This window comes from Canis lupus, chromosome 15, assembly GCF_011100685.1.
Source record: "Canis lupus familiaris isolate Mischka breed German Shepherd chromosome 15, alternate assembly UU_Cfam_GSD_1.0, whole genome shotgun sequence".
Taxonomy (NCBI): Eukaryota; Metazoa; Chordata; class Mammalia; order Carnivora; family Canidae; genus Canis; species Canis lupus.
In genome coordinates, this window is record NC_049236.1 from 14,849,108 (window position 1) to 14,874,970 (window position 25,863).

The 25,863-nt window shown below is 42.9% G+C and overlaps 1 protein-coding gene across 4 annotated transcripts in view; it reads right to left on the reverse strand.

The window, feature by feature from the left end:
• Window positions 1-24,685, reverse strand: part of NASP (nuclear autoantigenic sperm protein) — a 40,281-nt gene extending 15,596 nt beyond the window's left edge. Inside the window, exons 1-4 of one of the 4 annotated variants that reach the window (XM_038558219.1) lie at window positions 24,410-24,685; window positions 24,092-24,227; window positions 4,875-4,925; window positions 2,647-2,757 (exon numbers count right to left, since the gene is read on the reverse strand). In XM_038558219.1, coding sequence (XP_038414147.1) covers window positions 2,647-2,757; window positions 4,875-4,925; window positions 24,092-24,150 — 221 coding nt within the window. In that variant the 5' untranslated portion in view covers window positions 24,151-24,227; window positions 24,410-24,685. Of the gene's footprint in view, window positions 1-2,646; window positions 2,758-4,874; window positions 4,926-24,091; window positions 24,305-24,409 lie in introns of those variants that run through there. The other 3 variants (XM_038558217.1, XM_038558218.1, XM_038558220.1) reach the window with 3 other exon arrangements.
• Window positions 24,686-25,863: the final 1,178 nt, after the last annotated feature.

Genomic DNA, 25,863 nt, shown 5'->3' on the forward strand with positions numbered 1-25,863 from the left:
CTGAGCCGCCCAGGCATCCCCTCACCTCTAAACTTTAGCTATATAAACCTTACATTTCGGGATCCCTGTGTGGCTCAGCGGTTTGGCGCCTGCCGTTGGCCCAGGGTGTGATCCTGGAGACCCGGGATCGAATCCCACATCAGGCTCCCGGTGCATGGAGCCTGCTTCTCCCTCTGCCTGTGTCTCTGCCTCTCTCTCTCTCTCTCTCTGTGACTATCATAAATAAATAAAAATTTAAAAAAATATATTAAAAAAAAATAAACCTTACATTTCATATGCCTTTACACATCTATAAAAAAAAAAAGAAGTATTTTACAAACTGCTTAAAGATCTACTCTAAAAATTGAATAATTGCCTATAATAGTATTTATTTTTATTTTTTGAAAGATTTCATGGGCAACCCCGGTGGCGCAGCGGTTTAGCGCCGCCTGCAGCCCGCGGTGTGATCCTGGAGACCCGGATCAAGTCCCACGTCGGGCTCCCTGCATGGAGCCTGCTTCTCCCTCTGCCTGTGTCTCTACCTCTCTCTGGCTCCTGAATAAATAAAATCTTAAAAAAAAAAAATAAATAAAGATTTCATTTATTCACTCATGAGAGACAGAGAAGAGGGAAGAGGGAAAGGGAAAACAATCACAAGTGTGCTAAGTAGGAAGGAGAAAGTTTTCTACTCTATGTAGAAAGAGATGAAAGTGACTCATGGAGTGAAAGACTCGCAGAAGTCATCCAAAGTCAGGCCAGCTAACAGCCATTAAGGTTTGGTGAGTATAACTAGACAAACTAAGCGCAAAGTATTATGAGGGTCATGTTTAAGTGTAATCTACTAGATTAGAATAGTGCACCTCAAATTTCCCCCCTAAATATCCTTAAAGGCAAGATAGTGAAAATGCTGATCTCTAGATATCTGGTAAGAAAATAAGCTAAGAAGTAGGTTTATTTGTGTTTATTCTTAGAAACTTATGATTTTGGCAGTTTACACTGTAAGATAAACCATATGTTTTTATTAAAAAAATACCTAAATACTTATTAGCATCCAATAAAATTTACACCCTATTCATAACATACCACGGGGTATGAGCCCCAGGTCTTCTGGCCCAAGTGATGACAAACTTAGACCAGAGGTCAGGAATTATGACAAGAGATTGATGCAGACACATCCAAGAACAATTCTGTTCTAGGTGTAGGGAGAGGGAGTAGGGTTGGGACAAGAATGGACAGACAGAACCCTAAGAAGGTATGAAGAAGCCAGAGGCTTTTAATCATAGTGAACCTGAAATCTAGTTTTATTATAAGCATTTCTTATGAGAAGATTTCTTCAATTCAACTGTATATAACATTAACTCATTAGGGATCATGGTTAACTTCAACTCCTACTGTTAACAGGATCTCAGAAGAAACTAACTAAAACCATCATAGGCTGAAAACCTATTGTTTGAAGACTTAACTCTTACTTTTTCTCTCAGCTCCAGAGATACATTAATAAAGTCTTTGGTTAAATCACATTTGAGGGACTAATGCTAACATGTTTCCTCACGATATAGATATATATGGCCACCTAGTGGTAGATGACAACTTCCAAACAACTGCAACAGAGAACAAAGATGCTAACAATCTGAAAAATGCTGTACTAACATCAGCATTAGTGGTAGGGTAACGGATCATTGTGGCCTGCTTGGTACTTTCAGGAGATTCCCCAGAAAGAGAACTTCAAGTTTTTGTTTTTGTTTTTTTTAAGATTTTATTTATTTATTCATGAGAGACACAGAGAGAGGCAGAGGGAGAAGCAGGCTCCATGCAGGGAGCCCGACGTGGGACTTGATCCCGGGACTCCAGGATCACACCCCGGGCCGAAGGCAGCATTAAACCACTGAGCCACCCAGGGATCCCCCAAGAACTTCAAGTTTTAAAAGTAAGTCCCAGAACAGGGGAACCTGAGTAGCTCAGTCAGTTGAGCATCAGACTATTGATTTGGGCTCAGCTCTTGATCTCACTTTTAAGTTTGAGCCCTGCACTGTGCTCTGCACTGGGCATAGAGCCTACTAAAAGGACTATAAAAAGTCCTTGGAAAACAAACTACCTTACTCAGTAAAAGCAAAGACTGAGTGAGATTTGCTCAGTGATATGTAAGTCTTATCATTAGTTACAGGAATAAACTTGTACGTGAAAAATATCCAGTCTTTTAAAACTCCTCTCCCTTCCCAGCCCCATAAGAAACTTTTTTTTTTAAGATTTTATTTATTTATTTATTCATGAGAGACACAGAGAGAGAGAGGCAGAGACACAGGCAGAGGGAGAAGAAGCAGGCTCCATCCTGGGAGCCTGACATGAGACTCAATCCCGGGTCTCCAGGATCACGCCCTGGGCCAAAAGCAGGTGCTAAACCACTGAGCCACCCAGGCTGCCCCATAAGAAACTTTTAACACATTGGGATGCTTGGGTGGCTCAGCAGTTGAGCGTCTGCCTTTGGCTCAGGGAGTGATCCCGGGGTCCAGGATCAAGTCTCACATCGGGCTCCCTGTGAGGAGCCTGCTTCTCCCTCTGCCTGTGTCTCGGCTTCTGTGTGTCGGAAAGGAAAAGGAAAAGGAAAAGGAAAAGGAAAAGGAACCTTTTAACACAACATAGCACATCATAGCAAAACACAATACTTACAAAAGACTAGCTGCTTCCTGGAATGCATTGACAGCTGCTGGAATATCCCCCATCACCAGATGTTTCTGTCCTAAACCCAACAGTTTCTTAGCTTCATTATCCACATCCAGGCTGCAAGAAAAAAATATTTTTTCAAGTATCAAATACTTAAAACAACAACAACATTTGTTGAATACCTGTTACATTTAAACCATTTTGACTTCTTTAAAACTTTGACCTCTCCAGCAAAGCTTAGTTAACTCATTTATTCATCACTATAAAAGCAAAAGAAACCCCAGGATGCCTGGGTGGCTCAGCGGTTGAGCATCTGCCTTCGGCTCAGGATAGGATCCCAGAGTCCCGGGATCAAGTCCCACAACAGGCTCCTCACAAGGAGCCTGCTTTTCGGTCTGCTATGTTTCTACCTCTGTATGTGTCTCTCGTGAATAAATGAAAGAAAGGAAGGAAAGGAAGGAAAAAGGAAAGAAAGGAAGGAAAAAGGAAAGGGGAAAGGAAAGGGGAAAGGAAAGGGGAAAGGAAAGGGGAAAGGGAAAGGAAAGGGGAAAGGGAAAGGAAAGGGGAAAGGGAAAGGAAAGGGGAAAGGGAAAGGAAAGGGGAAAGGGAAGGGAAAGGGGAAAGGGAAAGGAAAGGGGAAAGGAAAGGGAAAGGAAAGGGAAAGGAAAGGGAAAGGAAAGGGAAAGGAAAGGGAAAGGAAAGGGAAAGGAAAGGGAAAGGAAAGGAAAGGAAAGGAAGAAATCCCAAAGCAATATTCTCAACAGCTTTCCTAGATTACTTTCTCTTTAAGGTTTATCTACTCACAAAGCCTATACTGTATGTCACTATAAACATTTGCTAATTAAGCAACAAACAAAAAAGGAATCTTAAATTCGTACAGGAAGCTGTACTACCTCTAAGAAAAATAAATGAAAAATATGTAGGTAGACAGAGCAAAAGATAATGTGGAATTGACATAAAAGGGCAAATAGATGAAATGGACCAGAACACAAAAACAGATACATGCCTACCACCACTTGAAATTTTGACAAAGGTACCAAGACAACTCAATGAGGGGAAAAAATCATCTTTCTCAACAAATGGTACTGGAATAATTGGATAGCCATATGCAATAAAGTAAACTTCAACCTTCTATCATACCACATACAAAAATTAACTCCAATGGATTAACAGACTTTCTAAACGTACAACTAAAAGCCCTAAAAATTGGGCACCTAGCTAGTTCTGTCCACAGGAGACTCTTGATCTCAAGCTTATAAGTTTGAGCCCAACACTGGGTGTAGAGATTATTTTAAAAATACATAAATAAAAAAATAATAAAAATACATAAATATAGGGGATCCCTGGGTGGCTCAGCAGTTTGGCGCCTGCCTTTGGCCCACGGCACGATCCTGCAGTCCCGGGATCAAGTCCCACCTCGGACTCCGGGCATGGGCCTGCTTCTCCCTCCTCCTGTGTCTCTGCCTCTCTATGTCTATCATAAATAAATAAATCTAAAAAAAAAAAAAAAAAACATAAATACAGGGAGGCCTGGGTGGCTGAGCAGTCGAGCGCCTGCCTTTGGCTCAGGGCGTGATCCCAGGATCCAGGATCAAGTCCCACATCGGGCTCCCTGTGAGAAGCCTGCTTCCCCCTCTGCCTGTGTCTCTGCCTCTCTCATGAATAAATAAAATCTTTTAAAAAGGGGAGGGGGGGATCCCTGGGTGGCTCAGCGGTTTAGCGCCTGCCTTTGGCCCAGGGCTCGATCCTGGAGTCCCAGGATCGAGTCCCACCTCGGGGTCCCTGCGTGGAGTCTGCTTCTATCTCTGAGTGTGTGTGTGTGTGTGTGTGTGTGTGTGTGTGTGTCTCTCTCTCTCTCTCTCTCTCTCTCGTTATGTCTACATGAATAAATAAATATTTTTTAAAAATCTAAATCAGCAGAAATATTCAAAAAGAATAGGCAAGTAACGAATGAGGAGCAGAACTAAGTAACTTTCAATTATGATATTTTACTCAATATGAAAAACCAGGGTGCCTGGGTGGCTCAGTTAGTTCAGCACCTGCCTTCAGCTCAGGTCATGATGCCAGGGTCCTGGGATGGTGAACCTCATCAGGCTCCCTGCTCCATAAACTACAGACAAGTATCTTAATATTCAGTCTCAACTGTTATCTATTAATAATAATACTGCCCTTAAGTTATATAGTTCTTACTTTATAATCCAAACATCAATCTACTGTACTGTAAAAAATCTTACCTCTCCACTTTATCTGCAGAGGTAGAAGGAGCAGGAGCATCTTCTTCAACCCTGTAATGAAAAATCAAGAGAAAAAAAAATAAGATGAAAGCTATTCTAAGCCTGGAAATTAAAAAAATTAAGAAAAAAATAAAGCCATAATAGAACTACCATTTATTAAGTGCCCAATAGGATATTAAGATCTCAAAAGTATTACTCACCTACATAATCAAATTTAATCTTCACTCAAATATCTGTTAAATGCCTATTTGCTAGCATGAGAATACTACAGTAAACAAAATGGTCACATCCTAGCTTTGAGTTTAGGATCAAGTGGAAAAGAGTGAAATATGTTATAATCTAACATATGCATTCCTAAAAACCTCACATTCTGTTAAATTGCTCACTAAAAATAAAGTTCTTAAAAAAAAAAAAAGCCCATAGTTTCCATGAATATTCAGTTTTGAAAAGTTTTAATAAAGATCTTTAAAAAATTTTGTAGGGGATCCCTGGGTGGCGCAGCGGTTTAGCGCCTGCCTTTGGCCCAGGGCGCGATCCTGGGGACCCAGGATCGAGTCCCGCATCGGGCTCCCGGTGCATGGAGCCTGCTTCTCCCTCTGCCTGTGTCTCTGCCTCTCTCTCTCTCTCACTGTGTGCCTATCATAAATCAATAAAAAACCCCACCCCCAGACACTCAGACTATACTCCAAAAAATATATTTCTCACTAGAAGGAACCAAAATCCCATTGAAAAATAATAGATTCAGGATGCCCAGGTGGCTCAGCAGTTGAGCATCTGCCTTCAGCTCAGGGTGTGCTCCTGGCGTCCCAGGTCGGTGTCCCAGGATTCAGTCCCATATCAGGCTCCCCTCAAGAAGCCTGCTTCTCCCTCTGCCTATGTCTCTACCTCTCTCTCTCTGTCATGAATAAATAAAATCTAAGAAAGAAAAACGAAAGAAAAGAGAAAAGAAAAAAAGATTCTAAGCCAAGGCACAGAAAGTACAAAGGTGAATTTGGCTTTCATGCCAGAAAGCAACGAAGGTGCATCCCAGTCGTCATATATACTTACATTCATGCAAAAAGAATTATAAAGTAAATTATGAGGAATCCAGGGAAAAGCAATGAAAGTTTTCTTTATAGAAGTTTTACAACTTTTCTCTAAGTCTGGTATGTGTAATAATAACGTACAAAAATAAAAATAATAATAAAGTACAAAAATATTACAAAAGTACACTCAAGAGTCAGCCTAAATAAAATCCCACTGGTCAAAAAGTGTCAATCTGAGCATCAACAAAAATAATAGCTACAATGGATTAAAAGCTCCAAATATTTAAATCAATGAGTTCTCAATGATACAAACAAGGGAACCCTGGGTGGCACAGCGGTTTAGCGCCTGCCTTTGGCCCAGGGCGCGATCCTGGAGACCCGGGATCGAATCCCACGTCGGGCTCCCGGTGCATGGAGCCTGTTTCTCCCTCTGCCTATGTCTCTGCCTCTCTCTCTCTCTGTGACTATCATTAAAAAAAAAAAAAAAAAAGATACAAACAAAAACAACTTACTAGTTTTCTTTGGAGAATGACAGGAAACCACTGCATTATTTTGAAAATTGGTAAATAAGAGTGTCTTGGGTGGCTCAGTTGGTTGACCATCCAACTCTTGATTTTGGCTAGGGCCATGATCTCAGAGTCATGGGATCACCGGAGTCAGGCTCTAGGTTCAACAGGGAGTCTGCCTGGGATTCTCTCTCTCCCTCTGCCTCGGCCCTTCCCCCTGTCACACCTCCCTAAAATGTTTTTTTAAAGATTTTATTTATTTATTTATTTATTTATTTATTTATTTATTTATTCACAAGAGACACAGAGAGAGAGGCAGAGACATAGGCAGAGGGAAGAGAAGCAGGTTCCATGCAGGGAGCCCGATGTGGGATTCAACTCTGGGATTCCAGGATCACACCCTGAGCTGAAGGCAGACGCTTAACCACTGAGCCACCCAGGCAATCCCTAAGAAAAATTTTTAACTGGTAAATAAAGTGAAAGAAAAATGTACAATCCACTTGTATTTTTTTAAATTATTTTAAATATTTATTTATGATAGTCACACAGACAGAGGAGAGAGAGGCAGATACACAGGCAGAGGGAGAAGCAGGCTCCATGCACCGGAAGCCCGACGTGGGATTCGATCCCGGGTCTCCAGGATCGCGCCCTGGGCCAAAGGCAGGCGCTAAACCGCTGCGCCACCCAGAGATCCCTACAATCCACTTGTATTTGCAATTTCTTCATAATACAGTTGTACTTTATTTAAGATAGGTTTTAAGACATGGTTGTTTAAGTTACTAGTAGGAACCCTATAGATTGACCCCCATGCACTTGCTATTAATTTAAATCCTTGGCATTTGTACCTGCTCTAATCATCAGTTTTCAAATATACCCCAAAGGCAATATCCAGATAAGGACATACATCATTTCTAAATGTGCCCCCCAAAGCATGCCAGATCTCAAAAAAAAAAAGCTAAGAATTCTGTTAACTGGTGAAATGGAGAAGGGCACCTGGGTGGCCAAATCGGTTTAGTGTCCTACTCTTGATTTCAGCATAGGTCTTAATCTCAGAGCTGTGAGCTCAAGCCTGTGTTGGGCTCCATGCTCGGCATGGAGCCTACTTAAAGAAACAAACAAAACTGGTGAAATGGAGAAAAGAATAGTAGGAAAAGAGGCAACCTTACTACTAGGTACTTTACAACCAAGTATTACCCAGAAGCAATAAATCAGAATTGGGAGTACATATAGCAAGAAAGCTAGAACTATGAGAACAGAAGCTATAGAAGATAAAAGGGCTCTCCTATGTAGACAATAACTGAAAACTCTCCAAAAGTTTAAAAACACAAATAGAATGTAGCCTATTAGTTTTTTAAAACTGGACTTTGTTTAGCTATAACAAATTTATGAAAAGAGATGAGTAACATATGCAATATGTTAAACAGATAAAAAGATAAATGAAAAAATAGCTTGCTCAATTCAATAGATATTTAAATCCAATAGATATTTTAATTTTAGTACCTACTGTGTGCCTTGGAGACAGACAGTCTCCAACCAAACAGTTAAAAAAGCAGAAGGGACAGGGAGGCATCTGGCTGGCTCAGTCAATAGAATACGGGACTCTTCATCTGGGGGTTGTGAGTTCAAGCCCCACGCTGGGTGTAGAGACCACTAAAAAAAAAAAAACTTAAAACAAGACAAAACCAGCAGAGGGGACAGCTTATTTAGAAGCACAGAGAAAGGCAGAAGAGATTATAAATGACAGGTGAGGGCAGCCCCGGTGGCTCAGCGGTTTAGCGCCGCCTTCAGCCCGGAGTATGATCCTGGGGACCCAGGATCGAGTCCCACATCAGGCTCCCTGCATGAAGCCTGCTTCTCCCTCTGCCTGTGTGTCTCTGCTTCTCTCTCTCCTCTCTGTGTATTCTCATGAATAAATAAAATCTTAATAAATAAATAAAAAATAAATAAATAAATAAATAAATAAATAAATAACAGGTGAGAATTATATTGGGAGTCTGAGTCTTAGAACATACTTCAAAGATTTAAATTTTAATTTTAAAAATTTGCCAGTTACTTTCAGGAGAATTCAAACTCTTTGCTTCCAATTCCTAATCCTTCTGTGAATTAGCAATAATCTTGCCTCGGATATAATATACCTCATTCATTGGCTACGATACTGCCACTGCACAAAGCTAATCCTTCTGTGAACATTATATTGATCAACAAGTTTAATGAAAAGCCCCGAGGAATGGGGGAAAAAACTGGGTTGAAAATAAGCAGACACTTTATAGCTAGATCTATAGGAATGAGGAATATTTTAAAAGGCAGTACACTTCAGGGACACCTAGGGAGCTCAGCAGTTGAGCATCTGCCTTCAGCCCAGGGCGTGATCCTGGAGTCCCGCATCGGGCTCCCTGCATAGAGCCTACTTCTCCCTCTGCCTATGTCTCTGCCTCTCTGTGTCTTTTAAAAAAATAAAAGGCAGTACTTCTAGCTGCAGGTAAGCAAGCAGATAATCTGCCCAGAATCTTGGAATGATGACTGTGGATCCTCACCTACAAACATTTTGTCATAGGTGGTTATGTTCAAATAGCTTCACTAATGGGTTATTTTGGCCAGATTCTAATAAAACCTTCTCAAATTACCTGTGGTTGAAGGACCAGATTTTTATTTTTTTCAAAAGACTTTATTTATTCATGATAGACACACAGAGAAGAAAGAGAGGCAGAGACACAGGCAGAGGGAGAAGCAGGCTCCAAGCAGGGAGGAGCCCGATGTGGGACTCAATCCCAAGACTCCAGTATCACGCCCTGGCCCGAAGGCAGGCGCTAAACCGCTGAGCCACCCAGGGATCCCCAATGTACAACAAATTTTGTTTTGTGTTTTGTTTTTTTTAAACAGTCACTCCTAGAGATGTCTGCTTCTCCCTCTACCTGTGTCTCTCATGAATAAATAAATAAAATCTTAAAAAAAAAAAGTCACACCTTGCTGGGTTTTTTAGATTTTTTTTTTAAGGAATCAAATCCAACATGGGGCTCAAATATAAAACCCCAAGATCAAGAGTCCCATGCTCTTCCAACTGAGCCAGCCAGGCACCCCATTAGATGAATTTTTATAAAATAGTACTCCAAATTTTTATACTTCTCTCTTTGTAGACTAGTAACAACAGATCACAAACCAGTCTAGGATCACCCAATGTGATAGTAACACAAATATCCAAATAGAATGGAATATGAGCACAAAAACAAACACATGAGAGAAGCCTGGGTGGCTCAGTGGTTGAGCGTCTGCCTTTGGCTCAGGTGGTGATCAAGTCCCTCATCAGGCTCCTTGTGGGGAGCCTGCTTCTCCCTCTGCCTATGTCTCTGCCTCTCATGAATAAGTACATAAAATCTTTAAAAAAGTAAAAATAAAGGGAGATACTCCCTAACATTAAACACACACACACACACACACACACACACACACACACACACACAGGAATGCTGTATATAAATGCTACAAATACTGAGGCACTCTACTGGCAACAAAAATACACAAAATGTTTTATACCCCACATAGATGAGGGTCAAAGTACTATATTTTAACTATTAGCCGTAATGGAAGTTAACAGATACCAGACTCACCCTCCCACCTCAAACAACTAAAAAATGGCCAAGAACATGAAATATCAGTTTTCAAACAATGAACTGCTAGTAGCACAGAACACTGACCTGAAAGAAGGGAAATAAATGAAATAAGCCCTGTAAATGTGCACAACTTACTGTGTACAGAATTTTGTCCATAGCACAGAACCCAAAAGAGCTCTGTCTCATAGAACTGAGACAAGAGTTTGGGGTTTGGAGGTCGAGGTGGCTAGAATATACAGGATTGAGACAGCAAGCTCCAGTTATCTACAGAAGGTTCTCTCCAGTCTTTGGCTAACTGCTAATCAGCTTCTCCATGAGGAAACTTAGGTAAGAGTTACCAAAAAAGAGATCAATCTTCAGAGATCACACAGGGTTGACAATAGTTCACATTCCCAATAGCCAGGGTACAAAGACCTGCACTACAGAGGGCAAGTACCCCTTTAGTAACAGAGTTTTAAATCCACTAAGGAGGGATCCCTGGGTGGCACAGCGGTTTGGCGCCTGCCTTTGGCCCAGGGCGCGATCCTGGAGACCCGGGATCGAATACCATGTCGGGCTCCCGGTGCATGGAGCCTGCTTCTCCCTCTGCCTGTGTCTCTGCCTCTCTCTCTCTCATTGTGTGCCTATCATGAATAAATAAAAATTAAAAAAAAAAAAAAAAAAAAACTTAGAGGCAATCCTAACAGGACTGAACTGTTTCCAAGTAACTGCATCCCAAAATCAAAATATAGCCAAAGGAATTAAAAAAACAAAACACAAAAACCATCACTCGGCAATAAACCTCACAATGTCTAATAAGTTATGTAACTAAAAAATTATCAGGCAAACAAAGAAGCAGAGAATTAAAATTCATAGTGAAAAATATAATAAATTAAATAAAACAAAACAAAAATAAAATAAAATAAAAAATAAAATAAAATAAAATAAAATTCATAGTGAAAAAAAGGTAATAATAGAAACAGACCAGAAAGGACAGATGATAGAAATAGATGAGGACATAAATGCAGTTATTTAAATGTATTCCAAATAAATAAATTAATTAATTAATTAATTAATTAATGTATTCCACATCTTCAAGAATGTAAGGAAAGCAGGACTAAAAATAGGTATTTAAAAAAGAAAAAATTGGGATCCCTGGGTGGCGCAGCGGTTTGGCGCCTGCCTTTGGCCCGGGGCGTGATCCTGGAGACCCGGGATCGAATCCCACGTCGGGCTCCCGGTGCATGGAGCCTGCTTCTCCCTCTGCCTGTGTCTCTGCCTCTCTCTCTCTGTGACTATCATGAATAAATAAATAAAATCTTTAAAAAAAAAAAAAATAATAATAATAATAATAATAAAGAAAAAATTATATTTTTCTCAAATCACACTTCTGGAGACAAAAATATACTTAATAAGATTAGCACTGATCAGACTAAACAAGATTATTATTAGGAATTTAAAGACAGCAGTGAAAATTATACAAAACGAAAACACAAAGGCTTAAAAAACAAAAACAGAACTTTCGGGCACCAGGATGGTTCAGTCAATTAAGCGTTCTGAGTCTTGATTTTGGCTCTGGTCATAATCTCAAGGTCATGATATTGAGTTCCATGACAGGCTACATACATGCTCAATGCAGAGTCTGTTTTCAGTTCTCCTCCCTCTGTCCTCTCCCCCAGCCCCTCTAAAATAAACTTTTTTTAATAGAACTTCATGAGTAGGGAAGCCCAGGTGGATCAGCAGTTTAGTGCCGCCTTCAGCCCAGGGCCTGATCCTGGAGATCCAGATCAGGTCCCATGTCAGGCTCCCTGCATGGAGCCTGCTTCTCCCTCTGCCTGTGTCTCTGCCTCTGTGTGTCTCTCATGAATAAATAAATAAATTCTTAAAAAATAATAACTTCATGAGTTTGGGGCACCTGGATAGCTCAGTGGTTGAGCGTCTGCCTTTGGCTCAGGTCATGGTCCCGGAATCCTGGGATTAAGTCCCACATATCACGCTTCCCACAGGGAGCCTGCTTCACCTCTGCCTAGGTCTCTGCCTCTGATGAATAAATAAATTTTAATTTTAATTTTAATTAAAAAAAATAATTTCGGGATCCCTGGGTGGCTCAGCGGTTTGGCGCCTGCCTTTGGCCCAGGGCCCAATCCTGGAGTCCCGGGATCGAGTCCCCCGTCGGGCTCCCAGCATGGAGCCTGCTTGTCCCTCCTCCTGTGTCTCTGCCTATCATAAATAAATCTTTAAAAAGTAATAATAATTTCATGAGTATGAAACACTAAACAGACTAACAAATGTGGATTAGAGGAAAGGATAGGGGTGGGAGAGGAAAGATTTAAAGGAATGGAGGAAGGGCGCCTGGGTGGCTCAGTTGTTGACCGTCTGCCTTTGGCTCATTTAGAAATCCTGGGGTCGGGGATCCCTGGGTGGCTCAGCGGTTTAGTGCCTGCCTTTGGCCCAGGGAGTGATCCTGGAGTCCCGGGATCAAGTCCCATGTCAGGTTCCCCACAGGGAGCCTGCTTCTCCCTCTGCCTGTGTCTCTGGCTCTGTGTGTCTCTCATGAATGAATGAATGAATAAATCTTTTTTTTTTTAATTAAAAAAATAAAGGAATGGAGAAAATACTTAAAGAAATGATGGCAGGGTTCCCTGGGTGGCTCGGCGGTTTAGCGCCTGCCTTTGGCCCAGGGTGTCATCCTGAAGTCCAGGGATAGGGTCCCATGTCGGGCTCCCTGCGTGGAGCCTGCTTCTCCCTCTACCTGTGTCTCTGCCTCTCTCTGTCTCTCATGAATAAATAAAATATTTAAAAATAAAAGATGGCAGAAAACTTGCCAATTTTGATAAGCATAAATCCACAGATCCAAAAATCAACAAACTCCAAGCAAAAGAAACACGAAAAAAAAAAAACACACCAAAGCACATAATTATCAAGTGCTAAAAACCAGTGATAGATAAAAAACCATAGGGGTGGTGCCTGGCTGGTTCAATCAGTATAGCATCCAACTCTCAATCTCAAGATAGTCAGTTCAAGCCCCATGTTGGGCATGGAGCTTATGTTAAAAAAAAAGATATAAAATCAGGCAAAGGAAAAAAGATACTTAGTCATAATAACAAATATAAGAATGATAGCCAACTTGTTAGAAACGCAAGCCAGAAGATAGTAAAGCATTATTTTTAAAATACTGAAAGAGGGCAGCCCCAGTGGCCCAGCTGTTTAGCACGAGGCCTACAGCCCAGGGCGTGATCCTGGAGTCCTGGGATGGAGTCCCATATCAAGCTCCCTGCATGGAGCCTGCTTCTCCCTCTGTCTACCTCTCTGCCTCTCTCTCTGTCTCTCATGAATAAATAAAATCTTTAAAAGTAAAAAATAAAATAAAATACTGAAAGAAACTATCAACCTATTCTTTTTTATTTTTTTTTTAAGATTTATTTATTCAGAGAAAAAGAGAGAGGAAGCCTGCTTCTCCTTCTGCAGGTCTCTGCCTCTGTGTGTCTCTCATGAATAATTTTTTTTAAAAAGAGAGGATTTACACCAGTAGCCAACTATGAGAAAAAAAATATTAAAGGAAGTCTAGGCAGGGCAGCCCCAGTGGCTTAGCGGTTTAGTGCTGCATTTGGCCCCACGCATGATCCTGGAGACCTGGAATCCAGTCCCAGGTCAGGCTCCCTGCGTGGAGCTTGCTTCTCCTTCTGCCTGTGTCCCTGCCTCTCTCTCCTTCTGTGTCTCTCATGAAAAAATAATTTTAAAATCTTTAAAAAAATAAATAAAATAAAGGAAGTCTAGGTAGAGAAAGTAACACCAGGTAGAAATTTGGATCTACATAAATAAAAAGCACTGACAGGGATCCCTGGGTGGCACAGCGGTGTGGCGCCTGCCTTTGGCCCAGGGCCCGATCCTGGAGACCCGGGATCGAATCCCACGTCGGGCTCCCGGTGCATGGAGCCTGTTTCTCCCTCTGCCTGTGTCTCTGCCCCTCTCTCTCTCTCTCTCTCTCTCTCTCTCTGTGTGTGACAATCATAAATAAATAAATAAATAAAAATTTAAAAAAAAAGCACTGACAATGGTAAATGAGGGTGAATGTAAAACATTCTTTACTTTTTTAATCACTTTCCGTTTTAGGATTTTATTTATTTATTCATGAGAGAGAGAGAGAGAGTGAGCACGCGCCGCAGAGACACAGGCAGAGGGAAAAACAGGCTTCATGCAAGGAGCCTGATGAGGGACTCGATCCCAGGTCTCCAGGATCACACCCTGGGCTGAATGAAGGAGACGCTAAACCGCTGAGCCACCTGGGATGCCCCTTTAATTGGTTTTTTGAACTTTAATGAACATTTGTCTCATTTTTAGTTTTTGCCTATTATGACAACTTAGCTGTATGTATTCTGGTGCACAGCTGCACATTTCTTTTTTAGTACAGAGAACAAGCTACAGGTGTTTAGATGATTTTAGAGGTGGGACACCTGGGTAGCTCAATGGTTTGGCACCTACCTTCGCCCCAGGGCATGATCCTGGAGACCTGGGATGAGTCCCACATCAGGCTCCCTGCATGGAGCCTGCTTCTCCCTCTGCCTGTGTCTCTGCCTCTCTCTCTCTCACTCTGTGTCTCTCATGAATAAATAAATAAAATCTTAAAAAAAAAAAAATAAAAAGCTTTCCCCTATGGGAAACCCTAGTTACACTGTTGGTGGGAATGCAAGCTGGCACAGCCACTCTGGAAAACAGCATGAGAGTTCCTCAAAAAGTTGAAAATAGAGCCACCCTACCACCCTGCAATTGCAGTTACTATTTACCCCAAATATACAATGTAGTGATTTGAAAGGGGACCTGTACCCCAATGTTTATAGCAGCAAAGTCCACAATAGCCAAACTATGGAAAGAGCCCAGATGTCCATGGACAAATGGATAAAGACGATGTGGTCAACACACACACACACACACACGGATACTACTCAGCCATCAAAAAACAAAAAAAAAAAAAAACAAAAAAAAGAGGGATCCCTGGGAGGCGCAGCGGTTTGGCGCCTGCCTTTGGCCCAGGGCGTAATCCTGGAGACCCGGGATCGAATCCCACATTGGGCTCCCGGTGCATGGAGCCTGCTGCTCCCTCCTCCTGTGTCTCTGCCTCTCTCTCTCTGTGTGACTATCATAAATAGAAATTAAAAAAAAAAAAAAAAAAAAAAGGAAATGCAATTTAAAAAAAAAAAAGGAAAGAAAGATATCTTACCATTTGCAATAAGGACAGAACTAGAGGATATTATGCCAACTGAAATAAGTCCATCAGAGAAAGACAATTCTATGATCTCACTCATATATGGAATTTAAGAAACAAAACAGGAACAGAGAGGAAAAAAAGGGGGAAAAAAAAGACAATCAGAAAGGGAAACAAACCATAAGATTCTTAATCACAGTAAATAAACTGAGGGTCGCTGGAGGGCAGGGATGAGGGGATGGAGTAACTGGGTGATGGACCTTAAGGAGGACACATGATGGGCAGCCCTGGTGGCCCAGCGGTTTAGTGCTGCCTTCAGCCCAGGGCCTGATCCTGGAGTCCCAGGATCGAGTCCCACGTCAGGCTCCCTGCATGGAGCCTGCTTCTGCCTGTGTCTCTGTGTCTATCATGAATAAATAAATAAAATCTTAAAAAAAAAAAAAAATTTAAAAAAAAGGAGGACACATGATTTAATGAGCACTGGGTATTGTATGAGACTGATGAATCAATCACGTTTACCTCTGAAACCAATAATGCATTTTATGTTATTGAATTTAAACAAAAATTTTTAACCATTAAAAAAAAAAAAAAAAAAAAAGCTTTCTCCATAGCATGTTTCTTTTGAAAAGCAGGTACTTTCCCACTGTTAAAATACCAAGTTTAGGGATGCTTGGGTGGCTCCCAAAGGTCTGCCTTTGGCTCAGGGCGTAATCCCGAGGTCCTGGGATTGAGTCCCACAACAGGCTTCCAGGATGGAGCCTGCTTCTCTCTCTGCCTATGGTCTCTGCCTCTCTGTCTCTCATGAATAAATAAATTTTAAAAATATAAATAAATAAATAAATAAATAAATAAATAAATAAATAAATAATAAATAAATAAATAAATAAATAAATCTTTAAAAGAAATAGACTTTATCTTAAATAGATTATTTTCAAGTATCTGCTAGTGGGTTATTATTACTGACAGCCCTGGTTTTTAACTTCCTAATATGGCTAACAAAGAGCTAGGAGTACAGGCTATAAACACAAGTGCCAATTCTGCCATCTTCTTGCTATTTGTGCTTGCATTATCACCTTCAATCCACCGTTTCCAAGCAGGAATCTTTTTTTTTATTATTATTATTCATGAGAGACACAGAGAGGGAGGCAGAGACACAGGCATAGGGAGAATCCGGTTCCCCCTGTGGGGAGCCCAGCCCGATGGGGGACTCGAGCCCAGGATCACGCCTTGAGCCGCAGGCAGAGGCTCAACCTCTGAGCCACCCAAGCATCCCTAAGCAGGAATCTCTTAGGGATCCCTGGGTGGCGTAGTGGTTTGGCGCCTGCCTTTGGCCCAGGGCGCGATCCTGAGACCCGAGATCGAATCCCACATCGGGCTCCCGGTGCATGGAGCCTGCTTCTCCCTCTGCCTGTGTCTCTGCCTCTCTCTCTCTATCATAAATCAATTAAAAAAAAAAAAAGGAATCTTTTAAACACATTGACCATTTTGTAAGAGCTAATTTAAACTGGAAAAAGCCCTATCAAGACTTATTGTAGCAATCATTTAGCCATTATATACACAAACATTGGATCATTACGTTGCACACCTGAAACTGTCAATTAGATCTCATTTTTAAAAAACCTAATGTGGGTAGCCCTCGTGGCGCAGCGGTTTAGCGCCGCCTGCAGCCCAGGGCGTGATCCTGGAGACCCTGGATCGAGTCCCACGTCGGGCTCTCTGCATGGAGCCTGCTTCTCCCTCTTGCCTGCGTCTCTGCCTCTCTCTCTCTCTCTGTCTCTATGAATAAATAAATAAAAATCTTTTGAAAAAATAAAAATAAAAATAAAAAACCTAATGTTGGGCAGCCCCGGTGGCGCAGCGGTTTGGCGCCACCTGCAGCCCAGGGCGTGATCCTGGAGACTCTGGATAGAGTCCTACCTCGGGCTCTCTGCCTGGTGCCTGCTTCGCCCTCTGCCTTGTGTCTCTGCCCCCCCTCCTCTGTATCTCTATGAATAAATAAATCCTTTAAAAATAAATAAATAAATAAATAAATAAATAAATAAATAAATAAATAAATAAATAAATAAATAAATAAATAAATAAATAAATAAAAAAAAAAACCTTATGTTGGGCAGCCTGCGTGGCTGGGCGGTTTAGCGCCGCCTTCGGCCCAGGGCGTGATCCTGGAGAGCCTGGGAGATCCCATGTCAGGCTCCCTACCTGGAGCCTGCTTCTCTCTCTGCCTGTGTCTCTGCCTCTGCCCCTCTGTCTCTCATGAATAAATAATAAAATCTTTTAAAAAATAAAAATAAAAATCCTAATGTTTAAAAATAAGTCATGAATAAGGCAAGTGTCATACAGTGTCAATCTCTGTATCATTATTAAAGCTTAAATCTTCCCTATCTTGGAGAACACTTCCTTAAACTAGAATGTAAATTCCAAGCACGAGACTTTTTTTTTTTTTTTTAATTTTTTTTTATTTATTTATGATAGTCACAGAGAGAGAGAGAGAGAGAGGCAGAGACACAGGCAGAGGGAGAAGCAGGCTCCATGCACCGGGAGCCCGACGTGGGATTTGATACCGGGTCTCCAGGATCGCGCCCTGGGCCAAAGGCAGGCGCCAAACCGCTGCGCCACCCAGGGATCCCCCAAGCACTAGACTTTATCTAACTTTCCTTGTCCCACTTTCCATTTAGAAGATATTACAAGGAGCAAGTGGATGAGTTTATAGGAGCCAGATTATTTTGTTTTAATGCCATGTAAGGCTTTAAGTTTTTATTCTGAAGTGACTCAGGTATAATATAATCAAATTTATATTTTATATACTCTAATTGTAGTACAAAAAATAGTTTGAAGTAGATAAAATTAGAAACTAGAAAATCAGTAAAACCATTATAAAAATAACATTGTAGGGGCACCTGAGTGGTTCAGTCAGGTAGCTGGCTGACACTTGGTTTCAGTTCAGGTCATGTTCTAGTGATCATGACATCAGGCCCAGTGTCCAGGTATGCTTCAGATTCTTTCTTCCTCTCCCTCTCCCTCCAGCTTCCGTACACCTGTATGTGCTCTCTCTCAAATAAATAAAATATTGGGGTGCCTGGGTGGCTAAGTTGGTTAAATATCTGCCTTCCACTCAGGTCATGATCCAAGGGTCCTGGGACCTGGCCTGCTAACAGGGAGCCTGATTCTGATTCTCCCTCTCCCTGCCTGCCTCTGCCTAATGATCTCTCTGCTTGTGCTGTCAAATAAATAAAATCTTTCAAAAACAAATTACTTAAATCTTTTAAAACAATACTTTAAAAAATAACATTGTTAAGCACTCACCAGTGATAAAACTTACTTCCACTGTTTATGGCCTAGACAAATAAAAAGGGCCTGAACTAAGGTAGCACTGGTATAGTCTGAAGAAGAGATGGATTAAAGCAGTGGTTCACAAACTTCAGTCAACCTGAGAATTACTTGGAGAACTTGTTTTTTGTTTTGTTTTTTTTTTAAGATTTTATTTATTTATCCACAAGAGACACACAGAGAGAAAAAAATTACGGAAACTATGCCCTGATGAGGAATGATCTCCAACATGTATTGCTAAATGCCTAAAAATGTGTCAAATAGGCTATCATCTATACAATTTAGAATAACTATACACAGAAAAAAAAAAAAAAACTATACAGTTTTGGTTTTTTAAAAGATTTTATTTATTTATTCATGAGAGACACACAGAGAGAGGCAGAGAGAAGCAGGCCCCTGTGAGAAGCCTGATGTAAAACTCGATCCCAGGACCCCGGGATCATGACCTGACTCAGGCAAATGCTCAACCACTGAGCTACTCAGGTGCCCCTAGTTTGCTTCTATATGCATGCATAAGGTTGTCATTAAGGGATACATAATAAATTCCTAACACTGGTTCACTGTGAGAAGAAAAACTATGTGAAAATTAGGAAGTAAGGGGTAAAGGACACTTCACTGTAAAACCAACATTCTGGATTTTGAATCAGGAATGTATTTTCTAGGGCAGCCCGGGAGGCTCAGCAGTTTAGCACCGCCTTCAACCCCAGGTGTGATCCTGGGGACCCAGGATTGAGACCCATGTCAGGCTCCCTGCATGGAGCCTGCTTCTCCCTCTGCCTGTGTCTCTGCCTCTGTGTGTGTGTGTGTGTGTGTGTGTGTGTGTCTCATGAATAAATAAAATCTTTAAAAAGTAAAAAAAAAAAAAAAGTAAATCTTAAAAAAAAGAGAAATCAATGCAAACATCTGACTGCCAAAAACACATGCAGTACCTATTCATTTTCATTTAATCCTCTCACAAATTTTGTGGTAGATGGCAATACTCCTCTATTTTACAGAGAAATAACTTACTCCATTACACAAATGATTTAGTAACATGTATGACCACATCACATTTCATACTATACTTCAATTGCCTACTGACTTTCTGGGTTGCCCAAGAAGATTAAGCTCTAAGGAAAAAAATCCTATCTATCTTATTCTAGCTGTATCCTAGCACCAAGCACAAGCCCTAGTACCTAATCAGTATTTGTGAAAATAAGTGACCAATTCTGAATCACTAGGAGAGGGCAAGTGACTGCCACTTGGCTTGTGAGGTGCCTCAGTTTCATCAACTATAATTAATAGTACTTATCTCACAGGATTTTTGAAAATCAAACAAGAAAGTTGACAAGGCACTTTATTCAATGAATCAATAGCAATTATTAACAAAGATAGGAAGAAATGGAGATAAGAAAAACAAAATTAGGAGGGAGTGACCAGTATTAGATGCAGCAAAAAGGTTAAGAACTAATTAGAAAGCTAAGAATAAGAACTAATTTAGCATGTAGACAATCAATGATTATTTTTAGTAATGTTGCTTAGATGGCATGAAAGGAAAGAAGCCAGATTGATACAAGCTGAACAAATGTGTATACTTAGTACACACCTGCCCTATTAGATTATGATCTGATGACCAGAAACTGAGACTGAATTCATCTTTGTATCTCTAAAACCTAACACATTAAATATATATTAAATACATTTGGGCAGCCCGGATGGCTCAGCAGTTTAACGCCACCTTCAGCCCAGGGCCTGATCCTGGTTCCCTGCATGGAGCCTGCTTCTCTCTCTGCCTGTGTGTCTCTGCCCCTCTCTCTCTGTCTCTCATGAATAAATAAATAAAATCTTAAACACATACATACATACATTTGTTTGCAGGGCACCCGGGTGGCTCAGTGAGTTAAGCATCTGCCTTGCACTCAGGTCATGATCCCAGGTTCTGGGATCGAGCCCCGTATCCTCCCTAAGTGAGAAGCCTGCTTCTTCTCCCTCTGCCTCCTGCTCTGCCCTTGTGCTGTCAAATAAATCAATAAAATCTTTTTTAAAAATTGCTGGGGCACCTGAGTGGCTTGGTGGGTTAGGCATCTGCCTTCAACTCAGGTCATGACCCTAGTGTCCTGGGATCAAGCCCCACATTGAGCTATCTGCTCAGCGGGGAGCCTGCTTCTCCCTCTTCACTATCAAATAAATAAAATATTAAAAAAAAAAAAGGATCCCTGGGTGGTGCAGCGGTTTATTTAGCGCCTGTCTTTGGCCCAGGGCGCGATCCTGGAGACCCGGGATCGAATCCCACGTCAGGCTCCCGGTGCATGCAGCCTGCTTCTCCCTCAGCCTGCGTCTCTGCCTCTCTCTGTGTGACTATCATAAATAAATAAAAATTTAAAAAAAAAAAAAAAAAAAAAACAGAAAACAGGAATCCCTGGGTGGCTCAGCAGTGTAGCGCCTGCCTTCTGCCCAGCGTGTGATCCTGGAATCCTGGGATCGAGTCCCCTGTCGGGCTCCCTGCATGGAGCCTGCTTCTCCCTCTGCCTGTGTCTCTGCATCCCTCTCTCTGTGTGTGTCTCATGAATAAATAAAATCTTTAAAAAATAAAAAATAAAAAAATAAAAATAAAAAGATTTTTATGTGGGATTCGATCCCGGGTCTCCAGGATCGCGCCCTGGGCCAAAGGCAGGCGCCAAACCGCTGCGCCACCCAGGGATCCCAAATAAAAAGATTTGAGAGAGTGTTTGTGCATGCCAGCAGGGGGAGGGGCACAGGAAGAGGAAAAGAGTAGACTCCCCACTGAGTATGGAATCTGATAAGGTGCTGATATCATGAACCAGAGATCATGACCTGAGCTGAAACAGAGTCAGACACTCCTCCACATCACTTGCCATCATGGAAATACAAATCAAAACCACAATACATACCCCTTACACCCATGGGAATAGCTAAAATTAACAAGACAGGATGTTGGCAAGGATGTAGAGAAAACGGAACCCTCTTGTACTGTTGGTGGGAATGCAAGCTGGTGCAGCCACTCTGGAAAAGTGTGGAGGTTCCTCAAGAAGTTAAAAATAGGGACACCTGGGTGGCTCAGCGGTTTAGCGCTACCTTCAGTCCAGGGCGAGATCCTGGAGACCTGGGATTGAGTCCCACACGTCGGGCTCCCTGCATGGAGCCTGCTTCTCCCTCTGCCTGTGTCTCTGCCTCTATGTCCATCACTTACATATATATATATATATATATATATATATATATATATAATCTTTTTAGAGATAATAACAAGTCATTTTCTTTACCCTCCCCCTTAAACACCTTACCTCTGAATACCACACTGAGAAATGCCATCTTTACTGTTCTCTCAGACTAATTAGGTTTTCATGTAATTTACTCTCAACGTAAGCTTCTTCATGGGTAATGAAAGTATAAAATCAAGGGGCATCTGGGTGGCTCAGATGATTAGGCATTTGCCTTCAACTCAGGTTATGATTCTGCGTCCTGAATTGAACCCCACTTTGTCTGGCTCTCTGCTCAACAGGGGAGTCTGCTTCTCCCTCTCCGTCTGCTTGTGTGCTCCCTCAAATAAATAAAATCTTTTAAAAAAGTATAAAATCAAAATACTGGGATTTAACCCAGACTGTGCCATTTATGAAGGTAGACATTATTTGACCACTCTAATCTTTATTTTTACCTATAAAAGGAAGATAACTACTTCATAGCAAACTCATGTGGATTAAGTAAAAACACTCAAAAAAGCACTTGATACATAGAATTGGCCGGTTTTAGTTTGCACCTTATGGTAGAAGGCACTTAATGATTTTCCTTTCTGGAGGCACACCAGTACTTTCTCTGTTTATGACCTGCCAGGAAGCTGGAGACTAGTTCACTACTAACTTTAGCTATAGAGGGCAGGGGGCCTGGTTCAGCGATTTAGCACCGCCGTCAGCCCAGGTTGTAATCCTTAGTCCAGGATAGAGTCCCACGTTGGGCTCCCTGCATGGCGCCTGCTTCTCCCTCTGCCTGTGTCTCTGCCTCTTGTTCTCCGTGTCTCTCATGAGTAAATAAATAAAATCTTAAAAACACACACAAATCAATGAAGTCTGAAAACGGAACTTGAAACTAAAATTGCATTTTCTAGGAGTTCCCAGGTGATTCTGAGGGTGGTTTGAGAACCAGTGCTCAACATGAAACCCACAGGGAAACGAACCAAAAAGTGGTGGGTAGCACAGGTAGAGATATGTAATTCTCTAGTAATTGTCAATCTAGGGATCACTGGGTGGCGCAGCGGTTTGGCGCCTGCCTTTGGCCCGGGGCGTGATCCTGGAGACCCGGGATCGAATCCCACACGTCGGGCTCCCGGTGCATGGAGCCTGCTTCTCCCTCTGCCTATGTCTCTGCTTCTCTCTCTCTCTCTCTCTCTCTCTCTATCATAAATAAATTAAAAAATAATAATAATAATTGTCAATCTATTGACCAATCATAAAACTTCACAGTAACCTTTCTCTTTATAGAGGAGGAGGCTAACTTCTGAAGTGCAGAAGATAAATAAGCAAAAGCCCCTAAAAAACAAGGGACGATTGGGAAGTCAGACCCACCAGAGGGAAAGAGCACTTGCTTCCTCAAATTAACGGAGTGTTCCCTCTCACTCTTCAAGAAATACCTTCCGTTTGACGAGCATTGTGGCGCTTTCAAAGCAACTGTTTCTACCCCATCTTCCTAAGACACTTTGTGCACACATACTACTACCCATTCGCCTAGCAACCAAACACTGCTGGAAGTAATCGGAGCTCCAAGCAACCCTAGGTGAAGATGCTTTGCGTCTCGATAAAACGCCTCCGAAACAGTAAAGTCTCTCGCCAACAGTCCCAAAGCCTAAAGAGTCACTATTCTCTCCACTAAGAACGAGGACAGCTGAGAACTGGAGGTTAGGAGATGCGCGAGGAGACGGTGGAAAACCAGCTTCACCGCGCCACACCGCGGAAGTCGGAGAATCTCCGCGAGCCGCACAGCCCCAAACAATGGAGTTTTCCCGCCTCCTCAGGACCCCGCCCCCTGCTCCAGAGCTGGCGGAGGAAAGCGAACACTCGAGCGTACGGCCCCGCCCCCTGGAGGCCCCGCCCCCTCCCGAGCCCACCGGGCCAGCCTCCCTCCTCGTGGGTTTTTTTTTTTTTTTTTTTTGGCGCCAAATCTCTGTTAATTATTTTCCTAGGTTGTTTGGGAACGCTATTGGAGGTGCAAGAGGAGTGCAGGGACTGCAGGGGCACAGAGACGGACAGGAGCCCTGTGGCCCCGCCTCCTCGCGGATAGCCCCGGGCCGGGGGAGGAAGGAGAGGGGCAGGCGATGGAGGAGCCGCCGCTGCCCCCGGCAAGATGGCGGCCGCGAAAAGCGGGGCAGGGGGCGCCAGCCGAATAGTGTTACTGCTAATACGCGAGGTTCTCTGCAAAGGTGGGTTTCTACAGTCCAGGCCTCCCCGAACTGCGACGGTTCCTCGGTAGGAGGCAAGTCCTTCCTCTCACCGGTCTCTTCCTCCCGGGGTTCCCGCGTCCACCACCCCCCCTCCCCGTGGACTGGCCAGTGCCTCAAGCGCTCCACAGTCCCGCTTACTTGTCGGCGGAAACCAGCTCCGCAGCGATGGCGGCAGTAGCTGTGGACTCTGCGGCCATCGTTCCCCTGAGGTGGTGGGCCAGCGGGCAGAATACAGTCTGTGAGGAAAACAGAGGGAATTTGGGAAGCCAAAGACCTATTCAGGGACAGAAAATGGCAGATTGGAGACCCCGCGCGGCTGGGCCCCTATATATACCAAAGCCCTTTGCCCCGCCTATCCACTTCCGGATCCTCCCCCTCGAGTTTAAAGGGCCAGGACTCTGCCCCAGTCCAGCCCAAGGACACCCCCCGCCCTCGCCGACTTGCTCTGCGGGGTACCTTCCCTGCCTGGCCCGCCTTCCCCAAAAAAAGCAACTTCCTGCTTCTCTAGCAAGTCGCGTAAGAACTGGAATTTTGGTACTACAACTCCTGACTGGGCGTCGGCCAGCGGCTTCCACAGAAGGGGAAGCTGGTGCTGGTCTGCATGTTTGGAGCAAGTAGCCGAGAGTCTCTTTCCGGCCCTGATACTCAGGGAGGTGATCCGAAACTTTCTGCCCTTCCTCTCAGTCCTAACGGATGGACACGTAAGAGCCGAGCACGGGTACAGCAGCAACGGCTAGAACTGATTTCGGTGAGACTCGTGGCTCTGAGCCTCAGCAACAATTGACGCAAGAAAATGCTACCCTAGGATTGGCTACCGCTGAAACTACCGCGCTTGATTCAAAGTCAGTGCTGCGGCGGGATGCGGCTAGCTCCTCCCCCTGGGCCCGCCCCCTTCGGCTCGCCCAATCCGCTGGCGCCATCCTCGTAGGCCCTACCCACACTCCAAATCTAGCTGGTCTAGTGCTCCCAGCTCTTTTCCTCCACTCAGAGGTACCGTTTGTCGTTTGCACAGTACGTGCCAGAATCCTGTGCTTAGACACTTTAAAGATGTTAGCCGTTTTATTTAATCTCAACAAAGCTACTGGTGAGGTCGAGATTATCAGTCCCATTTGGTAGAAACAGAAACCCAGGTTTAGGGAAGGTGTGACTTGTTCAGAAAGTTGCAAGACAAGTCGGTTTTGGAAAGCAATGTGCTTCATTTCCTGCAACTGGCAGAGTGGAAGATAACTGGCAGGCTGCAATGGTCGCATTTTCTCACACCTGGAGCATCTTCCATTGCCTTCAACTATGGCCTTCCATACAGTGATCAGAACAGGAATTTAAAAAAAAAAAAAAAAGAACAGGAATTTTATCTCTGTCCAGATTGGACACAATGGGAAATATTTCTGCAAAGGATTTTTCCTCCAGTCTGTAAAGGGTCAGGCAATTTGAAATCTGGGTAGCATAGAACTGGACCTGAAAATACCAATTCCTGTGGCAAACACGTGGGATCTCCATTATTAGGAGGGGGCCTGAGCCAAGTCATGTAATCTTTTAAGATTATATGTAAGATGAGGACAATATTGGTATCACTCCTTAAGAATATTGAGAGAGGGACGCTTGGGTGGCTCAGCAGTTGAGCGTCTGCCTTTGGCTCAAGGCATGATCCTAGGGTCTGGGATCCAGTCCCACATCGGGCTCCTTGCAGGGAGCCTGATTCTCCCTCTGCCTATGTCTCTGCCTCTCTCTGTGTGTCTTTCATGAATGAATAAAATCATTAAAAAAAATAAGAATATTGAGAGAATTAGAAGTAATGCTTATTTCACAATCAGCACTGTACCTGGCTCATGCTAAGCACTCATTAAATGACTACTATTGTCTGATTACATGATAACTGGAGATTTGGTTTGGAGAAGGGGAGGTCTCTGAAG